Source organism: Sinohyriopsis cumingii, chromosome 8, assembly GCF_028554795.1.
Source record: "Sinohyriopsis cumingii isolate HCF-2022 chromosome 8, ASM2855479v2, whole genome shotgun sequence".
NCBI lineage: Eukaryota > Metazoa > Mollusca > Bivalvia > Unionida > Unionidae > Sinohyriopsis > Sinohyriopsis cumingii.
The window spans coordinates 20,127,878-20,152,470 of record NC_142968.1 but is presented as its reverse complement, the minus strand read 5'-3'; the positions used below and the strand labels follow the sequence as shown (position 1 = coordinate 20,152,470).

The 24,593-nt window shown below is 34.5% G+C and overlaps 1 protein-coding gene across 3 annotated transcripts in view; it reads right to left on the bottom strand.

Moving 5' to 3' along the window:
* Window positions 1–1,555: 1,555 nt before the first annotated feature.
* Window positions 1,556–24,593, bottom strand: part of LOC149793093 (lysM and putative peptidoglycan-binding domain-containing protein 2-like) — a 66,936-nt gene continuing 43,898 nt past the window's right edge. Inside the window, exons 3-4 of one of the 3 annotated variants that reach the window (XR_016422716.1) lie at window positions 3,704–15,037; window positions 1,556–3,587 (exon numbers count right to left, since the gene is read on the bottom strand). Coding sequence is in view for 1 of the 3 variants with exons in the window: in XM_089966994.1 (XP_089823120.1) it covers window positions 14,827–15,037 (211 nt within the window). In the remaining 2 variants the exon portion in view is untranslated. Of the gene's footprint in view, window positions 15,038–24,593 lie in introns of all 3 variants that reach the window. The other 2 variants (XM_089966994.1, XM_089966995.1) reach the window with 2 other exon arrangements.

The following is a 24,593-nucleotide window of genomic DNA, read 5'->3' as shown; positions in this document are numbered from 1 at the left end:
CCTGAGGAAGATTTACATTTCCACTCTGCATAGTTGAAAGTGATGGGCTTAGAGCAGTTGGGAGAGATTAATGCTGATGATCCAAGTCTTGGAAAGCCACTATAGGGATGAATCACCTGAAGAGGGTCTTGGCTTTGAATGAAACTGTCACTTAGAAGGTCTTCACTTTATGGTTTGAAGAGTCCAGTGCAATGTCATGACAGAAATATATAAATTCTATCAATAATGATATTGTGAGAGAAAGTGCTGTCTAGATGTCTTGGCCACAGCTTTCAGCATGTGTTGTAAGACAGAATGTTTCAATGAAGACTTTCTCAACATACTAAACAATGTAGCAGAAGTGATGTCAGCAGCAAAGATATGGTGATGGGTAGCCCAGGTTTCTGTTTCATGGCTTCAATTGTTTTGATGGGAAGGCTCCCAATGAAGAAGAAAAAAAACCACTTTGAATGAACCAGCAACGTGGTGAGGTTAAGTAGGCCATTTCAGGAAATCTACCTGTTAACTAGCAGTGGAGACCTGGGGTCTCAATGTCGAGGAAGGGATGGACAAGCCTAACCTTTCATTGAGCAACATTTTGGCCTTCTGTGAACCTCTGTGAAATTTCCTCAGTCATGGAGGAGTAAGAGGTCTGGTTGAGGCTGCATCACAGAAATCTATTCCATTAAGAGGGAGTATGATAACAATATTTTCAAGATGGTCACTGTCGTGGCCATATTGGAAATCAGATCTACACCATTTTCATTTTGGACCTAATAACCATGAACCATTCATTTTGCATTAGCCAGACATAAAATCAGGTGGTTTGAGAAATTCATAAAAATTCTTGTTCATTGTGTAATACACAGTTATTTGAAAATACAGTAGAACTTTGATTACCTGTCAGGGTGTGGGACTGAGACCATTATGGATATGATAATAGACAGATAATAGAATATGTACATTAAAAATAATATGAAATAAAACCGGGTCATCAAAAAAAATCCCATCTACATACATGTGTACATGTACCTGTTTTTAACATTTTGACGTACAATGCCCTGATGGTTAACAGAGATTGATGGTTAATTGGGTGACTAATAATCAAAGTTCTACCAAAGTGGAGTTTTCAAACCTTTTGCCAAACATAACTAAGAAACTGGTTTATACCATATCTTAAGTCAGGATATAGAAGTGAGTGCTGTGCAGTTTTGAATGCTTTATCTGTATGTGACAAGGCAGCCAGCAATACAGAATGCTTTTCCTAGATTATTTCTATAATACCTGGGATATTATTGGGTTGTCAAATTTAAGCATTTGCAAGGCTTTCCAGGTGGAAATTTAATATGAAAAGATCATGAAATTTCCAATTTTGTCTCAGTCTTTTGAACTGTTAAGTATATACGGATGCATGGCTATGACAGAGGTTCGGAGTTCATTGAATTTATCCTGATAAAGGAGAGGATGTGTTGCTGGCAGATGAAATAACTTGTTTTTGGTGTTGATAATATACAATTTTGTTTTAAAGATTGATAGATATATGAAAAAAACAATCAGAAGTTGAAAAATAAACAAATCAGGAACAATGATTTTATTATAACCAAAGTAGCACTGTTTATTTATTCATGAAAATGGTCATGCTATACTAACAAATGTTCCAAATATAGACTAGTTATATACATATATCATTTAAATGCATTGATTCTGCAAACTTCAAACTTAACAGAGCCTTAAAAAACAGTTCAGCTGGTAATAATTTATTCAATCTTGAGAACTTCTCCCTTCCATGAATCAAGATGTTAAAGAAATTAGAAGTTTTAATCTATTCTGTAAATTATTTGTAGTTTTACAGTTTTCCACAACCACAAATGACTAATACAAATGTGTGTGTGTGTGTATATGTGTATATATATATATATATATATATATATATATATATATATATATATATATATATAAAGATAGAGAGAGAGAGAGAGAGAGAGAGAGAGAGAGAGAGATTGCATATCCAGACATGAGTCACTAGTGGCATATATAAAACAGTAAGATTCTATCATCCAGATGTTGGTTATGTAGACTGACTGATCATTCAGTCTGGTGGTTATCCAGACTGATCATTCAGTCTAGTGGTTATCCAGACTGATCATTCATGTATATGTTGGTTTTCTAGGCTGCTTATACAAGCTTATATAACTGCTCTGGTGACCTAGTGGTTAGAGCTTCTGCCTTGGATGCAGGTTCAAACCCATGCCGAGTCATACCAAAGACTTATAAAAATGGTATCAACAGATGCCTCGCTTGGTGCTCAGCATTAAGAGGTTAGTGTTGGGACTGGTCGGCCTGTTGTCAGAATAATGTGACTGGGTGGGACATCATGCTACATGTCTGCGGCATGATGCCCCAATGCTAGATATCACTATAAACTGCCACAATGCAGACATCGAAGTGATGTGACTGAAAAATTGTTAAAGCTACATAAAAAATCCAAATAACACACAATGACACAAGCTTATGTATTTTAGACATGAACCATTCATTTTGCATTAACCAGACATGAAATCAGGTGGTTAGAGAAAAAAATATAAACTGAAACATTACCCTTTTTTACTAGAATGAAACCAAATTTAAGAACTTTTTCTGATGTGAAAAGCTGAAACAATTACTTAAAAATTTAATGGCTGATTAAAGTAATTCCTCAACATTTCCCCTAGTGAATAAAGACAGGGTCAAAATTGTAAAATTGTAGATTGATAAAAAGAAATTTCATTGTGATGCCAAGTTGGTCACAGTGAGACCAATGTGGATTGCAAAGCAGTCAATGATTACTGACCAAGTAACTATCCTGATTACAATTTCCATATCAAGAAATGAAATAACAACGCTGGTAGCACAGATAGTTGCTACATTTCATTAAACAAAAAAAAACAGATCACATAATTAAAAGAGAAAGAATAATGATAAATACACTCACACATAAACCAGGTCCATTTGCAAACAGCAGAGAGCCTGATTTGCCATTACATAGTGCTATGGCAAATCAGGGTCTGTGTTGTTTGTTGATTATACCTAACAAACTGCACAGACCCAGATCTGTCACTGCATTATACAATTGCAGATCTGGGTTTATTCAGTTTGCAATTGATCTGTCTTGTACATATTAAGTATATTCAGCAGGTAAAAGAAATGGAAACACCTGACTGGAATGTAATTCATCATCACTTATTAAAGAAAAAAGGAACTATTGCCAAAAAATGAAACCAGAAACATATTGTAGCAGCTCTATGTATATCACTCGTAATATGTGACATCATTATATAATAGCTCCATTTACACCACTGCTAATATGTGACATCACAAAGTAACAGTTCCATGTAAATTACTACTAATATGTGACATCACAATGTAATAGTTCCATGTAAATTACTACTAATATGTCACACCACACTGTAATTGTTCTATTTACATCATGGTTAATATGTGACATCACAATGTAACAGCTCTATGTACATCACTGCTAATATATAACATCAGAATGTACATCACTGCTAATATGTGACATCAGTGTAACATCTCTATCCCTGTTAACATGTACATAATGTAACAGCTGTCTCACTGCTAATATGTGACATAATGTAACAGTTCCATTTAAATCACTGCTAATATGTGACATCACAATGTAACAGCTCTATGTACATCACTGCTAATATGTAACATCAAAATGTACATCACTGCTAATATGTGACATAATGTAACAGTTCCATTTAAATAACTGCTAATATGTGACATCACAAAGTAAGTTCCATGTACATTACTGCTTATCTGTGACAACAATGTAACAGCTCTATTTACATAACTAATATGTGACATCACAAAGTAACAGTTTAATTTATGCAACTGCTTATATGACATCACAAAGTAGGAGATTTATTTACATAACTGTTAATGTGAAAATACGAAGAAGTAAGCAAGAACGTCATCTTTTCACATGACAACAAAATTGACTAAGTTTTAACATTATGTTTCTGCTTTATTTCAATCATGGTCTACAAAGTGACAATGTTTGAGACTTCATTTGGTTTAAAGTATATAATCTGTGCTGAAAAATATAGTGTCTTACTGTTTTGTTCGTGAACATTGAAACTTGTCAGCCACTACCAAAACAAATCATCCCAATGAATATTTTTATATTCAAATAACAACCCATGCTAAAAGTGTCCTGAAGACACAATTTATCAACATGAATATTTATAAGAGTGCTGTAAGTGGCACATGATATATTTTCTCCATGTCCTGTATGTAGAGATTTAAAAAATTTCCACACAAGCCATTTTTTTCTTCATCTGAGTGACACTGGCAGTTGACCTTTTAATCCCAGTCAATAGGCTTCTTCCTTCCGTACAAGCCATTAGTAAAGTTTGGGTCATGGATGTAATGCAAAATTAATGTTATTGTGCGGAAACTTTTTTCGTTTTAGCCAGTGACCTAAATCTTTTTGATTTCTTTACTCCAAAATTAATAGCTCTCTTCCTTTTCCCAAATGCAAGCAATCCAAAAACTCTGTAGAGGTATGTCATGCAAAACTAATTTTCCTGTCCATAAAACATAGTTCTTGCAGTCACTGTGATCTTGACCACCGACTTTGTGATTCCAAAAATCAGTAAAGTTCTTCCTTACATCAGGTACAAGATTGTGACTGTAGATAATGGAAAACTAAAATTAATTTTTGTGTAAACCATTTTTCTTCTTGCAGTCTGAGTGACTTTGACCTTTGAGTCGTAATCAGTTTCTTCCTTACCCCAAGTGCAGACAGTCAAATAAAAGTGTTAACTGTAGACAGTGGAGAATTCGAGCTCTTGTGCAAAAACCATTTCCTTCATTCAGTCACAGTGGCCTTGACCTTTGACCTGTTGACCACAAAATCAATATGGTTTTTCCTTATCCCAAGTACAAGCCATCCACAAATTTTGGTAACTGTAGGAGGTGGATAGTTAAAGTTGTTGTGCAGACACCAACTGGTAACATAAATGTATCATCATAACCCAGACACAGTTTTTCCAAATGAATCTTTTTAAGTACAAATGTAATAACCCATGTCTCCCCCACACAGTTTACTATGTATAAAAAAAACAGTCTGGATGATCAACTATTTACTGTAATAATATCTGCAGTATAGTGAAGGGTCACCTCTTGCGAAGACCAAAACAGTAAGGCTCAATTTCTATGCAAAAGGGGCAAATCTTTTGATTCAACACAACTTCATTTCGCTTGTAGGTACCTATCCCAGTTCCAGTGGGGTCAATGAATAAGTTGGTTCTCATTGCAGGTGATATATACGTCACAAGTTATCAAATAAAAGCTAACAATACAATTTTTGTATCAACCTAAAAATCAATGAGGAGGCTTTGTACCTTAACTAATTGTGTTGAAAAATTTAAGTACAAAGTTTACACAATGCCCGTTTCCTCTCAACTGAAGTAACTCTTCACGAATTAGAAGGGAATTTTATTGCTTTTCAACTTCATCAATACAGTTGACATTATTTCTGTCAATTTCAAGAAATCAGCTTGAGGAAAACATAAAAATTGTTCATAAACAACATAGTAATACTAATTGATGTAATCAATACATTTAGAACGCATATAATGTCTTGGATTTTGGCTAATATTTCTAAGAATAATGTCATTACTAATAAGGGCAGAAAAAACATGTAAATCATACGGTTTCTAATTACTTCACTAACCGGTTTCAAAAATGTAGGATAAGCGTTCACTGTTCAAGAAGGGTAAAGTGTGCCATGGTGGTTTGTACTGTTTACATTCTGTGTATTGTGCCATGGTGTTTTCTACTATTTGAGATCACAGAGTGTGCCTTGGTGGTTTGTACTGTTTACAATCTGTAGAGTGTACCATGGTGGTTTGTACTGTTTACAATCTATATATTGTGCCATTATAGTGGTTTGTACTGTTTACAATCGGTAGAGTGTGCCATGATGGTTGTACTGTTTACAATCTGTAGAATGTGCTATGGTGGTTTGTACTGTTTACAATCCGTAGAGTATGCCATGGTGGTTTGTACTGTTTACAATCTGTAGAGTGTGCTATGGTGGTTTGTACTGTTTACAATCTGTACAGTGTGCCATGGTGGTTTGGACTGTTTACAATCTGTAGAGTGTGCCATGGTGGTTTGTACTGTTTACAATCTGTAGAGCACGCCAAGGTAGTTTGTTCTTGATGAAATCTGTGTTCCATAATGGTTTTTACTGTTTGAGATCTGTAGAGTATGCCATAGTGGCTTTCGTACTGTTTAACATGTGTATTGTGCCTTAATGGTTTTTACTGTTTGAGATATGAAGAGTGTGCCTTGGTTGTTTTGTACTATATTGGTTTGTACTGCTTAAGATCTGAAGAGAATGCAACAATGCAGGGATCGTCCTGGACTTCGCCAATGTCGCAAATTGCAATTTTTTTTCCTTATTGGCGACAAAAATATCCCATCTGGAGATTTTTTTGGTGACAGACTTTTTGGTCATTTAATTTGTACATACAATCATTGATTTGGACTGGATAAATTAAAAGGGCGAACGAAAGGAAGCCACAAACTTGACTAAGCAATGCATTGGAATCTATCTGTTAAACAAACGATCCTTTGTTCGTATTGACAACCCCATCTTTACAGTGCATTGTTACATCATAATCTGCTTATGCTGACGTCTGGGCTGCGTACTGTATGCTGTGATACAGTCCATCATGCTACCGAACTATACCTACAACTGACTGACTTCTGAAGACGCGAATAGAACAGATACAATTAATTGAATGGCTAATCCTTTTGTTTTTTGTTTTTTTTGTTTTTTTTTACATATACCAATACAATAGTTTTGCTGAACCATCATAGAAAACTGATAACCTTTGAAGTACCGACTACTGTGTATAAATACAAAAATAATTGTTTATTTCTCAAAATACAGGAGTGAAAGAATCCCTAAATTGGGTGTGAATTTATGCTTATATATACGGTCCAATATTGGCAGGTGTTGACTCGTGTAAGTTTCATTCGTGGGAATGGAGATCCTATTTTGCTTGTCGAGAAAATTTATACAGCTTTCAGTGATCATTCTTGGAATTTAAAAAGCAATTACAAGCTTTGTGAAGCTAGCCATAAGGGGGGGGAGGGGCATTTAATTACGGAATGCATGCAATCGACGGTCGCATTATATGTCACTTATCTTACATTGCAGTGTACGATCATAGAGTTTTATTATTATTAAAATGTCAACTAAAGTTGATAATGCATTGGTTAGTCAGGAGTTGGCTGGCTTTGTGGCTTATGCTAGGGTTCAAGTTCTCAGGAATGGTAAGGTGTATAGAGGTGTTAAGGGCTTGATTCAGCTGGCCGTGAGATCCAGGGCAACGTACCCTTGCGCATCTGCGGCTGCTGAGAGACTACTGGTGTCACCTGTCAGCACTGTAGACTGTGAACGTGGATTCAGTAAGATGAACTTCATAAAAACTGACATCAGAAATAAACTCTGCATCTCATCTCTCGAGAATTTAATGAGAATCAGCATGTACAGGTGTGAAAAATTAGACTGCATTCAACAAGTGGGCAGCCCTAAAATTGCGACGGACCTTCATGTAACACTTTGTAACATTTTGTTAATGCTTGTTGTAATTAAAGTATTAACTAATCTTTTGTAATTTTCATTGCCTGTTACATTAATAGATTAAATTAACACTTGGAAAAATGTACACTGCTTGTTCTGGCGACACTTTTTGAAAATTGGCAACAAAATATTGAGGTTGGCGATTTTTTTGGCGACAGCTTTTTAAAAGCCAGGACGATCCCTGAACAATGTGATGTACTGTTTAAGATTTACAGAATGTGCTATAGTGGCTTTTACAAAGCTGAGAACAAGATTTTGATTTCCATTAGAATAAATGACTAGATATTTTGAACTTCAGGGAAAACCAGATTCAATAACATATTTGATAACACTGAAATAATGAATAACACTGCTGCCAATGAACTTAACTGTTTACTCTGAAACGCTGAATAACACTGCTGCCAATGAACTTGACTGCTTACTCTGAAACACTGAATAATAACTGCTGCCAATGAACTTGACTGTTTACTCTGAAACGCTGAATAACATTGTTGCCAATAAACTTGACCGTTTACTCTGAAACGCTGAATAACACTGCTGCCAATGAACTTAACTGTTTACTCTGAAAAGCTGAATGATACTGCTGCCAATAAACTTGACTGTTTACTCTGAAATGCTGAATAACATTGTTGCCAATGAACTTGATTGTTTACTCTGAAATGCTGAATAACATTGTTGCCAATGGACTTGATTGTTTTCTCATATGGCCATCTCTCCTATAACACTGTCCTTCTATGGTGAAACATATTTTTCTATCTTGGGACCACTCTATTTTACTGCCATTATACCACCTCCAACTGAATGAAGAAAACTTTACAGAACAATTGTACAATTTCTTATGAGAGGACTGCTAACATATCTGTATGATGTGCAACCAACACTGATGACTCAGAACTGTAAATTCAGAGTTCAGCAGCTAATCTAGGTCTATGTTCCTTGGTTTACTATTTTTCTGATGATTCCCCACCTCCATCTGCTTCACATTTATGGCAAATATCTAATAAACATAATTCTGTCTGATAACAAGCTCACCCCTTCTTTTGACAAATGTATTAAGATAACCCCTGGTCATATTATGAAAGAAATACGGTAAGACTTCTGGTGGAAACATGGACCCCCTCTGCAGGTGTAATGTGCAATGACAGATAAGGATCTCTCCTCTCTGCAGTCTGCTGCAAGAAATTTCTGAGAAAGTCATGCTTTTCATATTCATGTAATTGTGTTTTTTTGTACTAGCAGATGAAAGTTGGTTCATTAATAAATACTAATTTGACAATGTATCACATCTACTGCCTACAAATAATATCCTACAAAAAAAAATATTTTCAAAACAAGCAAACTCATGTATGTATTTATTTGCATAAACTAAAAATGAAACAAAACAAAACAAAAGGAAACCAAATAAACAAAATACATTATACCAAATTCTGAAGCTCATGATTATTGAAAACATGGATAAACATTGCCTATAATGAACATTGAATGTGAAACATGAACAGAAATAGATGTTATGAAGTAATAACATATGGTAAAAACTGTACAAATTCCAACTTAAAAAAAATATTTAAAGAAAAACAATTTTTTTTTCTGTAACCTTTCACACTTTGATATTTCTCATGACTGGAAGTTTCAAAAACATGAACACAATTGTCTGGTGAAAATGCAGTAAAATAAATTTTCTTTATGTTTAAAATATATATTTTAAACAAGAATTGTAAACATGCATCCTCCAATGAACACAATTATGTTGCTCACCCCACCCTAATTCTGTTTCAAAAATGTAAATTACCTGAAGAGTAATGAAAATTACACCCAAATGTCCAAATCACTTGGATTCTACTTAGCCAAAAAACAATTTTAATGGAATTTATACTTTTCTGATGGTTTTATATTTTAATGACAAGTGCAGATTTTCAAAATTAATAATTGTTAGAAGAATTAAACACAAAATTATCAAATTTTATTTTTATGTAAGTGTTGTATGAGCATTTATAACAGAAGGAAGAGCCTTTAATAATATTTCTTTGTTAAATCTTTTATGCCTATCAAGACAAGTTCGGCAAATAAACTATAACAACATTAATTGATCACCATTACAAATCATCATGCTTTTTCTGTGTGCTTCAGATTCAAACCTATATCCATTCAGCCACAAGTCCTGCATGCTTACCACTGAGACACTATGGTTCCTGTCTGGACTGAGGTTAAAAACGTTAAAACTTTTTGGTGTTATTTTATTGTTTCTCTCTATAATACAATAATACTGACAGATTGTAAGTATTAAGTTTGAAGTTTTTAATCTGATTCCAATTTATTTCCTGTCAGTTTCATAACTTTATGACCTAGACATACATGTCTACACAACAAGTACAGAGAGTTTTGTAGCTTCAACTTGAGCCATCTGGTGGAACAAACAGCACAGACCCTGACTGGCCTAAATTTTATGCAACAGATGATCTGGGTCTATTCTGTTCATAGTTTATACCCATTATAGGAAAATTACATCTCCCATCCAGAACAAATCACAGAGATGATGTGGCAGTGTTATTAAGACACTTGCACTTTGCACAACTCAGGACAGGTGAACCTTGACCAGAATGCATACCTTGCCAGTGTTGTGTCCATTAGCAACAAAATACATTCTTGTTGAGTGAGTCCAATTACCTCTAAAAAGGACAAAAGTTCTTGTGAACTGAATTGAGAAGTACCCTCTTCAGAAAATGTTTGGCTTATGAACGGAATACAGTTTAGATAATTTATTTTGAGCTGACATATCAAGTATTTTATGGGTTTTTTAATCTTTCTCTTGCATCAGGTAGGATTACAAATTTACTTTTATTTTAAAGATTTTATATTAATATTAGAGGTGCATGGTATTACCGGTATAATGTTTATTGTGGTATTTGTTCCAGTGGTACATATCATGGTATTTTTTCACTGCATCGGTAATTGGTAGTTTCCCCTGAAGTGAATCTATGGAAATTCTCAAGTAATCTATTACGAATTTCATATCATTAATAGAATGTTTTAGTTTACAATGGAAATATTATCTCTATTTTTTTAAATACAGAATATCTTAATTTGCCACAAATTAATTTAGAACATTACATTAAAACCTGTCCTGAAAGATCACTGCAATGTGAGACCACCTGTCTTGAGAGACCATATTCTCAAAGCACAAATTTATTGATTATATAACATTGTGACCTGTTATGAGACCACCTGTCTTCAGAGACCATAATTTTCTGGCACAAGAGGTGGTCTTTCAAGACAGGTTCTACTGTATAATCACATTCATGATGCTTTCTTTGAGGTATTTTCTAGCATATGTTAACATTTTAAGGCCAAGTATTCCAGTGCAAGACTACACATCATCCTCAGATTTCACGGAAAGCAGTTGTTTTTTGTTTTGAATTTTATGTAATTTCTCAAGTCCACTAAATATTTGTTCATTTGTTCAGTCAGTGTATTTTATGTTTACCGGTCCTTCTCTCATAAATATCTTACTCACCCCACTCAAAGTTGCTCTGCCTTCGATATCAACACTAACTGCAGTGTCAGCACTTCCTATTTTTATCAACAAGGACACTAATGTCAACACAATAATCATCTCACATTAGTTATAGCTTTTAGATTACAACTTATGCAACAATTTACATACACATAGTAAATTCTACTATAAGGTACTGATTATATACCTGTGGGGAGGGGGCTGTGACACTCTTCTGAGCTGAGATTTTGTTTGCATTTATCTGAAAATAATTATTTTTTTCAAATAATATGAAGGATGTAAAATATGGTGTTATTTTCCTGTAAGTCAAAGCAAGAATTTTTCCAGCTATAAACTGATAGAATATTTTTCTCAGAGCGTTAAATCGTTGGTCCATAATATATAGAGAATCGATATCGATTTAATACTGAATTTATGAAACGAGTTGAATAATGTCCAGCTTCGGTGAAAAGTTATTATATGCAGCTCTCAATACTCACTGGAATAAATACAATCTTAATTAAGTGACACTCATTCTTACAGTAGCTAAAAATTATGTACATGTATTTTTTGTAAGCTTAAGTACAAAAATTATAAGCAAACTTACCTCATAATTAATTCAGCAGATTGCAGTTACAATAATTCTTTGTCATTATCATTTAACTTCAAAAGAATATAATTATCTTTTGGAGGGGATGCAAGAGTGTACTGTCACCTCAAGGAAATATAATAGGAAACAATATGCCTATGTCACATACAGTAAAACCTGTCTTGAAAGACCACTGCTTTGTGAGACCACCTGTCTTGAGAGATCATATTCTCAAAGTACAAATTTATTGATTATCATTGTGACATGAGACCACCTGTCTTCAGAGATCATAATTTTTTGGCACAAGAGGTGGTCTTTCAAGATAGGTTCTACTGTATTAATGCATACTGTGGCAAACAACCTATGATGCAATACATATCCATACATGTATAATAAAATACAGAGTCAGTGACTAATAATTAATAGTTACTGAAACTTTTGTAAGGTATGGAATCCATTTTCCTCCCTGAAATCAATGTGTATTGAAACATCAAAATTATCAATGCATGAATACATCAGTGACTTCTTTCATCAATAAAAAGTACAATGTCATCCTTGGTGAACAAGGTGTACCAAATGTGAAATGACATTTTCCACGAAAAATGTAGAAATATAGCCAACCAATTAAAATGAATGGATAATTGTTTCTGAAAGTGTGTGGATATACATGCACATGAAAGCAAAGGTAGGCTCAATAATTTGGTTCAGTTCTGTCCCACAAACCACAAATACCAAATTAATGTCCCTGATTTAGTAAAAATAGGCTACGGTGGCCTATATTTGATATGTTAATGTTGTCATCATTAAGATACATGTATTCTTATCCAACATTACACATAAATCAGACACCATCAACTTATATGACCAAGTTTGTTTTCAACCATATTTACCATAGCAACATAACATAGCAAAATATATCTTTGGAGGATTTGTTATCCTTGTCTAATTTTTGTCAAACCAGAATTTACTAAAGAGACACGAGTCAGATGTATATAGCTATACTTATTACAGTAAAACTTGTCTTAAAAGATCACTCCAATGTGAGACCACCTGTCTTGAGAGACCATATTCTCAAAGCACAAATTTATTGATTATATAACACTGTGACCTGTTATGAGAGACCACCTGTCTTCAGAGACCATACTTTTTTGGCACAAGAGATGGCCTTTCAAGACTGTATTAAAATATTATCATAGTTTAATTTAATAATTTCGTATACTTTCCCCTCTATTTAAAATGAATTTATCTAGAAATAAAATGTTTGCATACTATTATCTGACATTTTTTCCAAAATGTAAAATCTGAAGGAATGACATTGTATTGTAAAGACCACCATAAAGGTTGTGTCAGTTGAATATTCCGTAATAAAGATCAGATTTCCACCAACACCAGTATCACAATGATTTTATGTTGGAACACAAATATTCCACAGCATTTAATGTCCTTGTAATGGTTTGACTCTATAGGTTTGTTTTATATATTTACATAAAGCAAGGGTTACATTCCATCTATACTAAAGTAATTACAGTATTACTCCCATTATATGGCCTACTACAGCAATCAGTATGAATTCCCATTATAAAACCATCAAGGGATTAAGATAAGATCAGGGGACCTATTACAGGGCTACTCACATTGAAGAATCAGATAGCCTATTACAGTATATCCTCCCATCATAAAACCATCAAGGGCCTATGATAAGCACAGCAGGCCTATTACAGTATTACACACATGACAAAATCTGGTGACCAATTACAGTTTTACTCAAATGATAAGAACAGGAGACCTATTATTACATGATACAATCACAGTTCCTATTACAGTTTTACTCCCATGATCAGAAGACATATTACACTATCATACTCCTATGATAAGATCAGGAGACCTACTGCAATACTGCTCACAGGGTAAGATCAGGGGACCTATTACAGTTTTGTTTCCATGATAAGATCAGGGGACCTATTACAATATTGCTCACAAAATATGATCTGGGGGCCTATTATAGCACTGCTTACATTATAAGATCAGGGGACCTATTAGTTTTACTCACATGATAAAATCAGGATGTGTATTACAATATTTACCCATAGAACAAGGCCATGGGCCTTTTGCACTATTAATCAAAGGTTAAGATCAGCAGTGAATATTATGGTTACCATATTATTCACATGATGGGATCGGGGAACCTATTGCATTATTTACTCCTATGATAAGACCATGGGGGATATTACAATCCTATTGGATAAGATAAGAAAACCTATTGTAATATTTTCTCCAAAGTTAAGGCCATGGGGTACTATTGCAATATTACTCACAGGATAAGATTAAAGGTGGGGGGAATATTATGATTACTGTATTTTTCACATGATGCGGGTGGTGGTGCTATTACATTATTTACTCCAATGATAAGACCATGGGGGACTTACATTATTACTCACTGATAAGATAATGAAGCATATTACAGGATTTCTCCTATGATTAATTCAGGAGTTGGGGTGTATGCCTGTTACAGAATTACCTCCATGATCAGAAATGGGGACAATCAAATAAATTTGTCAATTTGTAGGGGTGGGATTATTAATAGACAAGGATATCATTAGAAAGTATTTGCCATAAATCCACAAATATGGAGGGGATCTTATCATCAAACATGGGCTTATCACTGGATAAATACAGTAACCTGACAATGTCTACATGACTCAAAAAAAAGGGAGTCATATATACATTTACATGGTGTTCATCATCTACTCATGGTTAGAGAATATATTGCAATATACACACATGTATTAAAAAAAAAGGTCAGACAAACATACCTCAAGACATATCAGCTTTTCTCCATGCCAAAAAAGTGGGAGACACAAACCATAAATGGTAGATATTCAGTATATTGCCTTGGTTCAAAATAATATTTCCCATGCTTACTTTTATGCAGGTATAATTCTGTCAAATCAACCAAAAATATTAAGAAGAACAAGTTCTCCTGCTAAATAATCATCTTTCTAAACAGCAGTAGACAAAAACAAGTGTTTTTCTTGCTAATCATTAATAAGCACCAAAATTCCTAAATTTTCAAAACTATGTCAAATAATCCCTATAGGAGCATCATCACAATTCAAACAAGTCGTCAATTGCTTTTTCTGATCTCCTGAGTGAATTTTGCACTGTGTAAGACTGAGTGCGAGATCGAATCACCAACACAGGAGAATCAGGAGAATCTGGATTGTCAATTACCCACTGCTGCTGATATACATGGCGAGAATTCGTCTCTGAATTTCTTCGGGGTGGAAAATCTAGAGTGTCTTCATCACTCTTGAAACTGCAAGATAAGCATCATCAATTAGAAGATATATGTTGTTAGTAAATAAAAAAATATGTATTAAACAGGTAAAGTTGTATATTTAGCAATAATGTAATACTTTTATCTGGTGTTTAACTTTAACAAGCCTAATCAAGGCAGGCTATAAAACATGGAATTAAATCTTATAGCTGAGAAAACATCTGAACATTTGCTGCACATAAAGATTAGATTATGGTGAACACGGTCTGTAGGAGAAGTACTGGGCACATAAAGATTAGATTATGGTAAACACGGTCTGTAGGAGAAGTACTGGTGATGTAACAGTTATTACTGTTGCCTTTTTGTATTACATGTACTTTTTCTACTAGTAGAGGCTGCGGATGTGAAAATATATTTCAAGTATAGCATTTTCTCTTATTACAAAACCTGCAAGCCTTAAAACAAATTAAGCTGAATTAACCAGACCAATATTTGGAGTTTCTAATTTTCCATTAAAAATGTTCACTCAATTAACATGCAATAATACTGTAAGTAAACTATAAAATATAACATTATTTATTTTTGCAATAATAAAACAAGCAATTAATCTCATTGAAAAAAAAACAAAATAGAAACACTTCAAGTTTTATATAAATCTTTTTAGATAATTCCAAAATTTTAAATTATTTTGGGTGTATCAGATTTCACCCTTTCTAAAAGGTTATACACATCAACATATTTGCTAGCCCAGTTTAAAATTAACTTGCCCTGGAAATATTAATTCAAAGACCTAGCCTGAATGTGACTCATGAATAGTCTTTCTTTTAAAATACAACTCAAATGGATTTGAAGAAAAAATATTTGTCGGGTTAATTTTGTTATTTGTCATTACCAACCCATCTTAATTCCAGCACAAACTCTTCAACCCTTACCCGTACCCCACTAGCCAACCAGTCATCCTAATACCAGTTTTAGTGGGACAAGACGAAAAAGAAACTTACCGATACTGTATACAGGGGGTATTTTACAAAATGTGTCTATGGGATCATTTCCACCCAAAGGAATTATGGGAAAAGGCATGATGAATGCATGTTGTGATGGGGAAGAGGCACCGGCTTTTGATGTGTAAATTAGAAAATGGCTATAATGAGATACAGGTGTGCTGACAGGTAAACTAGATACTACTGTCCAATAATTCACTCTATTGTCCAATAATTCACTCTATTGTCCAATAATTCACTCTATTCAGACAATTGTGCTCAATATACCAATGGAGATGCTTTGCCAAGATCATAATGTGCACAGTTTAGAGTCAAATTTGCAACTAATTTACCAATGAGAATGTGCTGCCAAGATCACAAGATGCACAGTCCTGAAATAGGTTTAATACCAATGTACTAATGGGGATGCATTGCCATGATCACATGGTGCCAGTCTTGAGTTAAGTTTTCTACTGGTACAAGTTACTTCAAATTCAGGCACAGGTACATAGCCAATTTTCATAAAGTTCTTCATAAAAATATTAGAAACAAACACAACTAAGAAAAAACTTCACAGCTAGAGAATAAATGATTAAAAACTACATATGTGTCAGTCCAACACAGGCTACCCCACCAGTATGATACAATCCCAGGACAAAGATCTAATTCAAACAGAGGCCATAACACCAATAAGTTCTGTCAGAAGATGGTGAAAACTGAACTTAACATAAGTTATTTTTAAAGTAAAATTTTTTTACCAAATCCATTTCAATCCAAGGACTCCTTCCAAAGTTGTGGAGCATTAATGAAATTAATGATGGAAAGAATAGGACAGATGGACACTGGCAATGCTCCCTCTGTAGATATTGGTGGGGACATACATGTACTCTGTATGATGTTCTACTGGAATATCTTTATCTCAATGAGCACCTTCTATTATGCTCTCCTTGACTACTTTTCAGCATTTCAGGAAGAATATGAAGACAATATCAGAACATCAGAATGCCGAAAAACTCGTAATGATGGTTATTACATTTGTATGGGAAAATATGAACAAGGTTTTTATGGAAGTACAGTATCACTTATTAAAAAAACATGGTATAATTTCTCACTCAAATGTGGTATCATATTTATTACATAGTATTTCTGTATCAAGGGGTGGATCTAACATGAACCTGTTTTGCTTCCCTAGACAATGAATGGAGAAAAAGGGATATTTACATATTGATTATAGATGCCCTCTTTCTGAGGCCTACCAATGTCAACAACAGTAGTATTCTATATTGCTCAACATTCCAACGACATCACTGACATAATTGGTAATTATTTAAAACTGCAATATAAAACAGATACCTACTTTCACTTCATGACTTATTAAATATGGAAACACTGCTCAAATTGATTACTGTGAATTTCGAAGGAATATATTATTGCACACAGATAAGATGCAAGCAAAAGTACAACTATGTATTCACATATTCATAGCATAGCAGACTTTGTAATGTGCTGTGCATTATAATTCTCAAGACTGTAAACTTCAGGTAAACAATGTAACATAGAGTAGAGTGTATTTCATGAAGCATAATTCATGGAGTAGAGTGAAGTTCGTGGAGTAAAGTATTTCCTGGAGAAGCATATAATACATGAGTTTAGTTTAGTCCCTGGAGTAGAATTATTTCACAGAGTGTAGTTAATGGAGTAGAGTGTATTTCACAGAGTAGAGTGTAGTGTAGCACATGAGCATAGAATAGTCCATGGAGTAGAGTCTATTTCATGGATCATAGCTCAGAAAGGGGAGTATAGTCCATGGAGTAGAGTCTATTTCATGGATCATAGTTCAGGAAGTGGAGTATAGTTCATGGAGTAGATTCTATTTCATGGATCATAGCTCAGGAAGTGGAGTATAGTCCATGGAGTATAGGCTATTTCATGGGTCATAGTTCAGGAAGTGGAGGATAGTTCATGGAGTAGAGTCTATTTCATGAATCATAGCTCAGGAAGTGGAGTATAGTTCATGGAGTAGAGTCTATTGCATGGATCACAGCTCAGGAAGTGGAGTATAGTTCATGGAGTAGAGTCTATTTCATGGATCATAGCTCAGGAAGTGGAGTATAGTTCATGGAGTAGAGTCTATTTCGTGGATCATAGCTCAGGAAGTGGAGTCTATTTCATGGGGTAAAGTATTTCATGGAGTTGAGTATAGTGCTTGAGTATGGTTTAGCCCATGGAGTAGAGTGTATTTCATGGAGTAAGTTTATTTCATGAAGCACAATTCATGCTACAGGGTGTAGTTCATGGAGTGGAGTGTATTTAATGGAGCACAGTTCATGGAGTACAGTGTAGGGCATGAATATAGTTTGTCCATGGTGAAGAGTGTATTTCATGAAACTGTAGTTCATGCAGCACAGTGTATTTCATGAAGCATAGTTCATGGAGTGGAATATTTCATGGAGTAGAGTGTAGTGCATGGGTGTAGTTTAGTCTATGGGTAAAGTGTATTTCATGAAGTTGACTAGTTCATGGAGCAGAGTGTAGTTCAAAAATGCATGAAACAAACTACCAGTGATGCACAAATTTCAAAACAATCATTATTCAAATGCAATGAACAAGTTAAAATACAATGGCACAAATATATACATATACAACCACTATTAATATTCCTAAAGTTACACTAAATTAGACATAATGGCAACTGTTTAATAGTGTAATCTTTTTCTAACATAAAATATTGATCAAAAAGATAAATGTAGGTAAAAGGAAAATTCAGCGATGTCAATACTGTAGCAGCTGTTACCCACAAGACAATCTATAAAGTTGCAGGTCCAGCACTTTACCACTGAAGACAATTTGTCCTTTGTGACATGTTTCACTTTGTGACATATTTCACTGAACCTGAGCAGAACATATGTCTCTCAGTCAACTCTTTGTATGCTTAAGTACATTTAGGTATGATTGAATATTTTTGGGTCTTTATTACTGAAAAACTTATTAATTTGGTGCAAATGCAGCAACTGGAAAAACTGTAGCCTAATTAAAATGAATGGGTTGGTGTTATTGCAGCAATTGGAAAAACAGTGTCCTAATTAAACTGAATCAGTTGGTGTTATTGCAGTAATTGACAAAATAGTGTCCTAATTAAAAACAATTGGGTTGATGTAATTACAGTAATTGGCAAAACAGTGTCCTAATTAAAAACAATTGGGTTGGTGTAATTATAGTAATTGGCAAAACACTGTCCTAATTATATTCCTCTCAAACATACAAAGCCACAATGATCAGTCCAAGAAAAGATTGGTTGGATTTGGTGTTTTTATAGCACAGCAACATTTTGAATGTTATATCATGCCAAGATATATAGAGGTCATGATCTGATGGTGGAAATCTAATCCACACCTTTCTGATCATGGGTCCAGCACCTTAACCACAAAGCCACTACAACTCCTTTCAACTAGTCAAAGGCCTTAACCACTAAGCCACAATGGATCCTTTCAATTAATCAAAGTTCTTAACCATTTGGCCACAATGGCTCCTTTCAATTAATCAATGTTCTTAACCATTAGAACACCTTGGTTCCATTCAACTAGTCAAAGGCCTTGACCACAAAGCACCATGACTCCTTTCAACTAGTCAAAGGCCTTGATCACAAAGCCACCATGGCTCCTTTCAACTAGTCAAAGGCCTTGACCACAAAGCCACCTTGGCTCCTTTCAACTAGTCAAATACCTTAATCATTAAGCCACCTCCAGGACCCCTTTCAATTAATCCAACTATTAGGCCACCAAAGTTCCTTTTAACTTGTGTAAGGTCTTAACCACTAAGAAACCAGGACTCATTTCATCTAGTCAAATGCTTAACCACTAAGAAACCAGGACTCATTTCATCTAGTCAAATGCTTAACCACTAAGAAACCAGGACTCATTTCAACTAGTCAATGGCTTTAACCAATAAGAAACCAGGACTCATTTCAACTAGTCAAATGCTTTAAGCACAAAGAAACCAGACCTCATTTCAACTAGTCAAATGCAATAAGCACAAAGAAACCAGGACTCATTTCAACTAGTCAAATGCTTTAATCACCAAGCCACCAAAACTCCTATCAAACATATAAAAGAGGAAAACAAAACAGAACTGGATTTGCATTTGTAAAACATGTATGCCCTCACTGCACACCAAAAAATAAATCCTAAATGTGGAAAATGTCCTGCAATGGCATGAAAATCTGATCAAGACATCTGCATACAAATATGTTAACAAAGTGTGTTTGCCTCAAATAGTTTTTGTATAATCATACTGACAAGTTTTCCTGAAAAAGTCTACCTGCCAAAAGACTGAAACCATAAAAACTAAAAAATTGTCTTGTCATATACCGATGGATACATTCAAATCAAGTTGCCCCAGCTGTGAGAAGCAGGGGCATGAAAGACTCGCCAGGTCATGTACAGATGGATACATTCAAATCAAGTTGCCCCAGCTGAGAGAAGCAGGGGCATGAAAGACTCGCCAGGTCATGTACAGATGGAAACATTCAAATCAAGTTGCCCCAGCTGAGAGAAGCAGGGGCATGAAAGACTCGCCAGGTAATGTACAGATGGACAAAATCAAATCAAGACACACAGGTGAGAGCAGTAGGGGCATGAAAAAGAAGCACATGGTATCAGCATCTTGCTTAACCACAGGCATCAAAGACCAGAACTCTGTGGATAAGAAGAGAAGAGTGCTGATTATGTAAGCTTTTCATTCATCTTAGCAAACATGGTGTTGCTATTACATTGAGATTCTGCACCCACTGCCTCATGGAAATTATCCAACACATGATTATCAATTATTCTTGCCTCTAGTATCTCTTTAAAATATATTTAAGTTAAAACTAAAAACAAGAAACACTTCATAGCTACAGCTAACAAAAATTCTGCACAAAACTAAGAATAAAAAACGATAGCTTGGTATCTGGTTCCATGCTGTATCTGGCTTACACCCTCTAAAAATATGCAATTGATTATCCAAATTACCTAGTACATTATCTGAACCATGGGTCAAAATATTTTGAAATAACAAGAAAGTCCCCAGTCTAACCAGATAAAAGCATTCTGCTGTTATTTAGACCATTGCCTGTCAGACAATAATATATGATATTTTTGGTTGCTGTTATTTAGACCATTGCCATGTCAAACAATGGTATCAGCCATTTCTTGCAGTTATTACTGTTTCACTCATATTTCTTTTATCTTGATTTGAGAAAGTCAAACATATATTACATACCAAGGGAGAAATTTTTTAAAACTAAAAATACAGATGACCTTTTTCAGTGCAAGAAACTGACCTGTATGTAGAACTTGACCAGATGGATGGATGGATGTACAGACCAATGGACAATAACATGCACTCATCCTTACTGAAGTGGGACACAATAAAATCAAACGAGATTCAGCTTCGGTTTCTCTGTTCCATTTAAGGTGTCACTGTCACATTCCTTTATGGAATTATTTATTCTTAACAACTACCACCCCTATAAAAGCAAAACACTCTAGGCCAAAAGTGATATGGTTGTGGATAATAATTACCATGACTGCAAAAGCAAAACACTGACAGACACAAGTGTCATGTTTTATGTAGTAAATGCCAATTCGTTATTTCACAAGTGTCATATTCATGTCGTACATACCCATTTGTTATTTCACAAGTGTCATATTTATCTGGCACATACCAATTTCTTATTTCACAAGTGTCATATTCATGTGGTACATAAGAATTTGTTATTTCACAAGTGTCATAGTCATCTGGTACATACCAATTTCTTATTTCACATTAGTACCATGATGATATTCAACTGATGATGCTGACTGTCAACTCGATTCAATGTTCAAGCATAGTGTGTGCAGTCAACCAGATTCAATGAAGCATAGTGTATGCAGTCAACTCGATTCAATGAAGCATAGTGTATGCAGTTAACTCGATTCAGTGAAGCATAGTGTATGCAGTCACTGGTTGAATAATACATGTGCTGTTATCAGTCAAAAGCTATATTACTGTTACCATCTTGATGGAATGTGAAAAATCCTGAATTTGTTTTCACCATAGTTCATATTTAATTTGGTAATATTACAGGTCAGTGCTCCAGCTAGAAACAAAATTGATGGGTGCCCTACTCCTCTAAGTAACAACCCCACTGTACAGTCCTCTGTCCCTTCTGTGCATCCAATGGCCTTCATAAACTGCAAAAATCTGCATCTTTATAAGCACTATGTAATTTCCATGTGACCTATATAATTAAAGTGATTGTTTTGTTTGTTTTCTTCAAAGTTGAAATACACGTTTAATTAATTGCCAGCCACATCTGACTGGGTTTCGACACCAAGTGGCATGTATATGTTCTTGCCAGAAACAAAAAAGATGAAAAGGCATTACTTCATGCAGTCTGTACTGATCATATATGTTTAAAGATCACATCACTTGTTCTATTTGGCACATTAAATGTAAGTGTCAAAGCCTAAATATTCACTGCAAAATCCAAATTTTTAATAAAAACTCATATTTAACATAAACTTTAGCATTTCACAAATGGTTGTTTGAGGAATTGATGCCAATTGGCATAAACATGCCAAATCAAAAAATGTCAACTTTTCCAGTTTCAAAATCACAATCAATCCATAACTTCCATTTAGGCACAAAAAAAAGCAGCTCTCTGTTATATATTCAGTTTGTCTGAAATAACAGTACATATAGGCATCCACTGACTTCCGCCCTTAAGTTGGTCATTTTAATCAATAAATATAATGAACCAATATGCTGTTCAATATCCAATCAATATGTTCAGCTGTTTAAAAAAAATTTAAGTACAGTTTTGATATGTATTGATTTGGAGAAAACATAAAGGTGAGGATGAAAACTTGTGCACATCTGTATGAATGACTGTTCATATCATTCAAGGATGCATTGATTCTTCACAAAGAAAAGCTTTCACGAACATGAGCATTGTGAATGGTGCAGTATATGCCTCCACCGTGTTCAAGTCACCTACGTACATGTGGATAACTGAAACTGTGCTAAACCATCCATTTTTGTTCATGGTGACCTTGACCTTTTAACCCCAAAATGAATAGGTTTCTTCTTTACTATATGTGTAAGCCATCCACAAAGTTTGACTGCAGTATGCAATGTATAACTAATGTCTTTTTGTAGAAACTATTTTTCTCTTTTCCTTTCCATGAAAATGATGGGGGCTTTTAACCATCTCATCTGAAAATCAGCAGGCTTTGTCTTTTCCCCTTCTGAAATCTATCCACAAAGGTTAGTGACTGCAGATGTGTAGAGTTATTTTGCTGAGACCAGTTTTTATTCTTTCTGTCACAACTGACCTTACGCCAGAAGGTAGATCGCTCCGACTACTGAACACGTGACTTGACAACCTCTTAACCTCCGACAAACATTTGTGAAAATGGCGGGCATGATAACATTAAAAGATATACCAGACGATATTGGTGACCAATATTTGCCATATGAAACAACACTGAGACAGAGACAGAAAGCGAGAGCATTTATCCATCGCTTGCACTTCTCTAAGTTACTTCGGTATGCGTTGAACTCGCCCCATGGGCAACTCGCCCCCACGTATCTGGAGAAGTCGCCCCAGAGTGGTTGGAGAAGTTGCCCCAATTGGTTGGAGAAGTCATCCCAAAACTAGTCACCCAAATAACCTTTTCATAACAGAATTAAGTCATCTTTTATGTGATTCATATATATATTTTTATATATACGCGATCACAAAAGAGATATTAACTAAATTAAAGCATAATCATAGTAATATTTATAAGGACGAAATTAAGTTTGTATATAATCTAATGAATGACGACAGTATAGTGATTAAAAAGGATGATAAGTCAAACACTATTATTATTGTGAATCAAGATGATTATGTTAAAGAAGATGAACGTCAATTAGAAATTAAATAAAAAATTTCAACATGCATTAATGAGATCGTTAAAAATAATAATTCCGTATGTGAGGAATTTGATACTTTCCCTCTTAACATACGTACACCTCAAAAATAATAATTCTGTATGAGGAATTTGATACTTTCCCTCTTAATATACGTACACCTCAATTCTACATATTACCCAAAACTCATACAAATCCTGACCATAATTTATCTTTAAATTTTCCAGGATGACCCATTAAATCAGGTTGTAATTCATATACTGAAAACCTATCCAAATGTATTGATAGTGTTTTACAACCTTTAATGAAATCACTTCCTTCATACATTAAAGATACAACTACTTTCATTAAAAAGTCGAAGTCTATTCCACATCTATCTGATAATTTCAATCCTGGTATCATTAGATGTAACATCACTATATACCAACATTCCGCATGCAGATGGTATTGAAGCGTGCAAATATTTTCTTGATAACAATCCTAATAATAGCACACTATCTAGCAAAGATATTTGTAAAATAATAAAAATTTATATTGGAAAATAATTATTTTCAATTTAATAATACGAATTACATACAGATAATTGGTATTAATATGGCTCCTATATACTCTCCCCTTTCATGGGTGAATTAGAAAAGGATTTTATTCAAAACGAAAAGTTTAATCCATCTCTTTGGTTC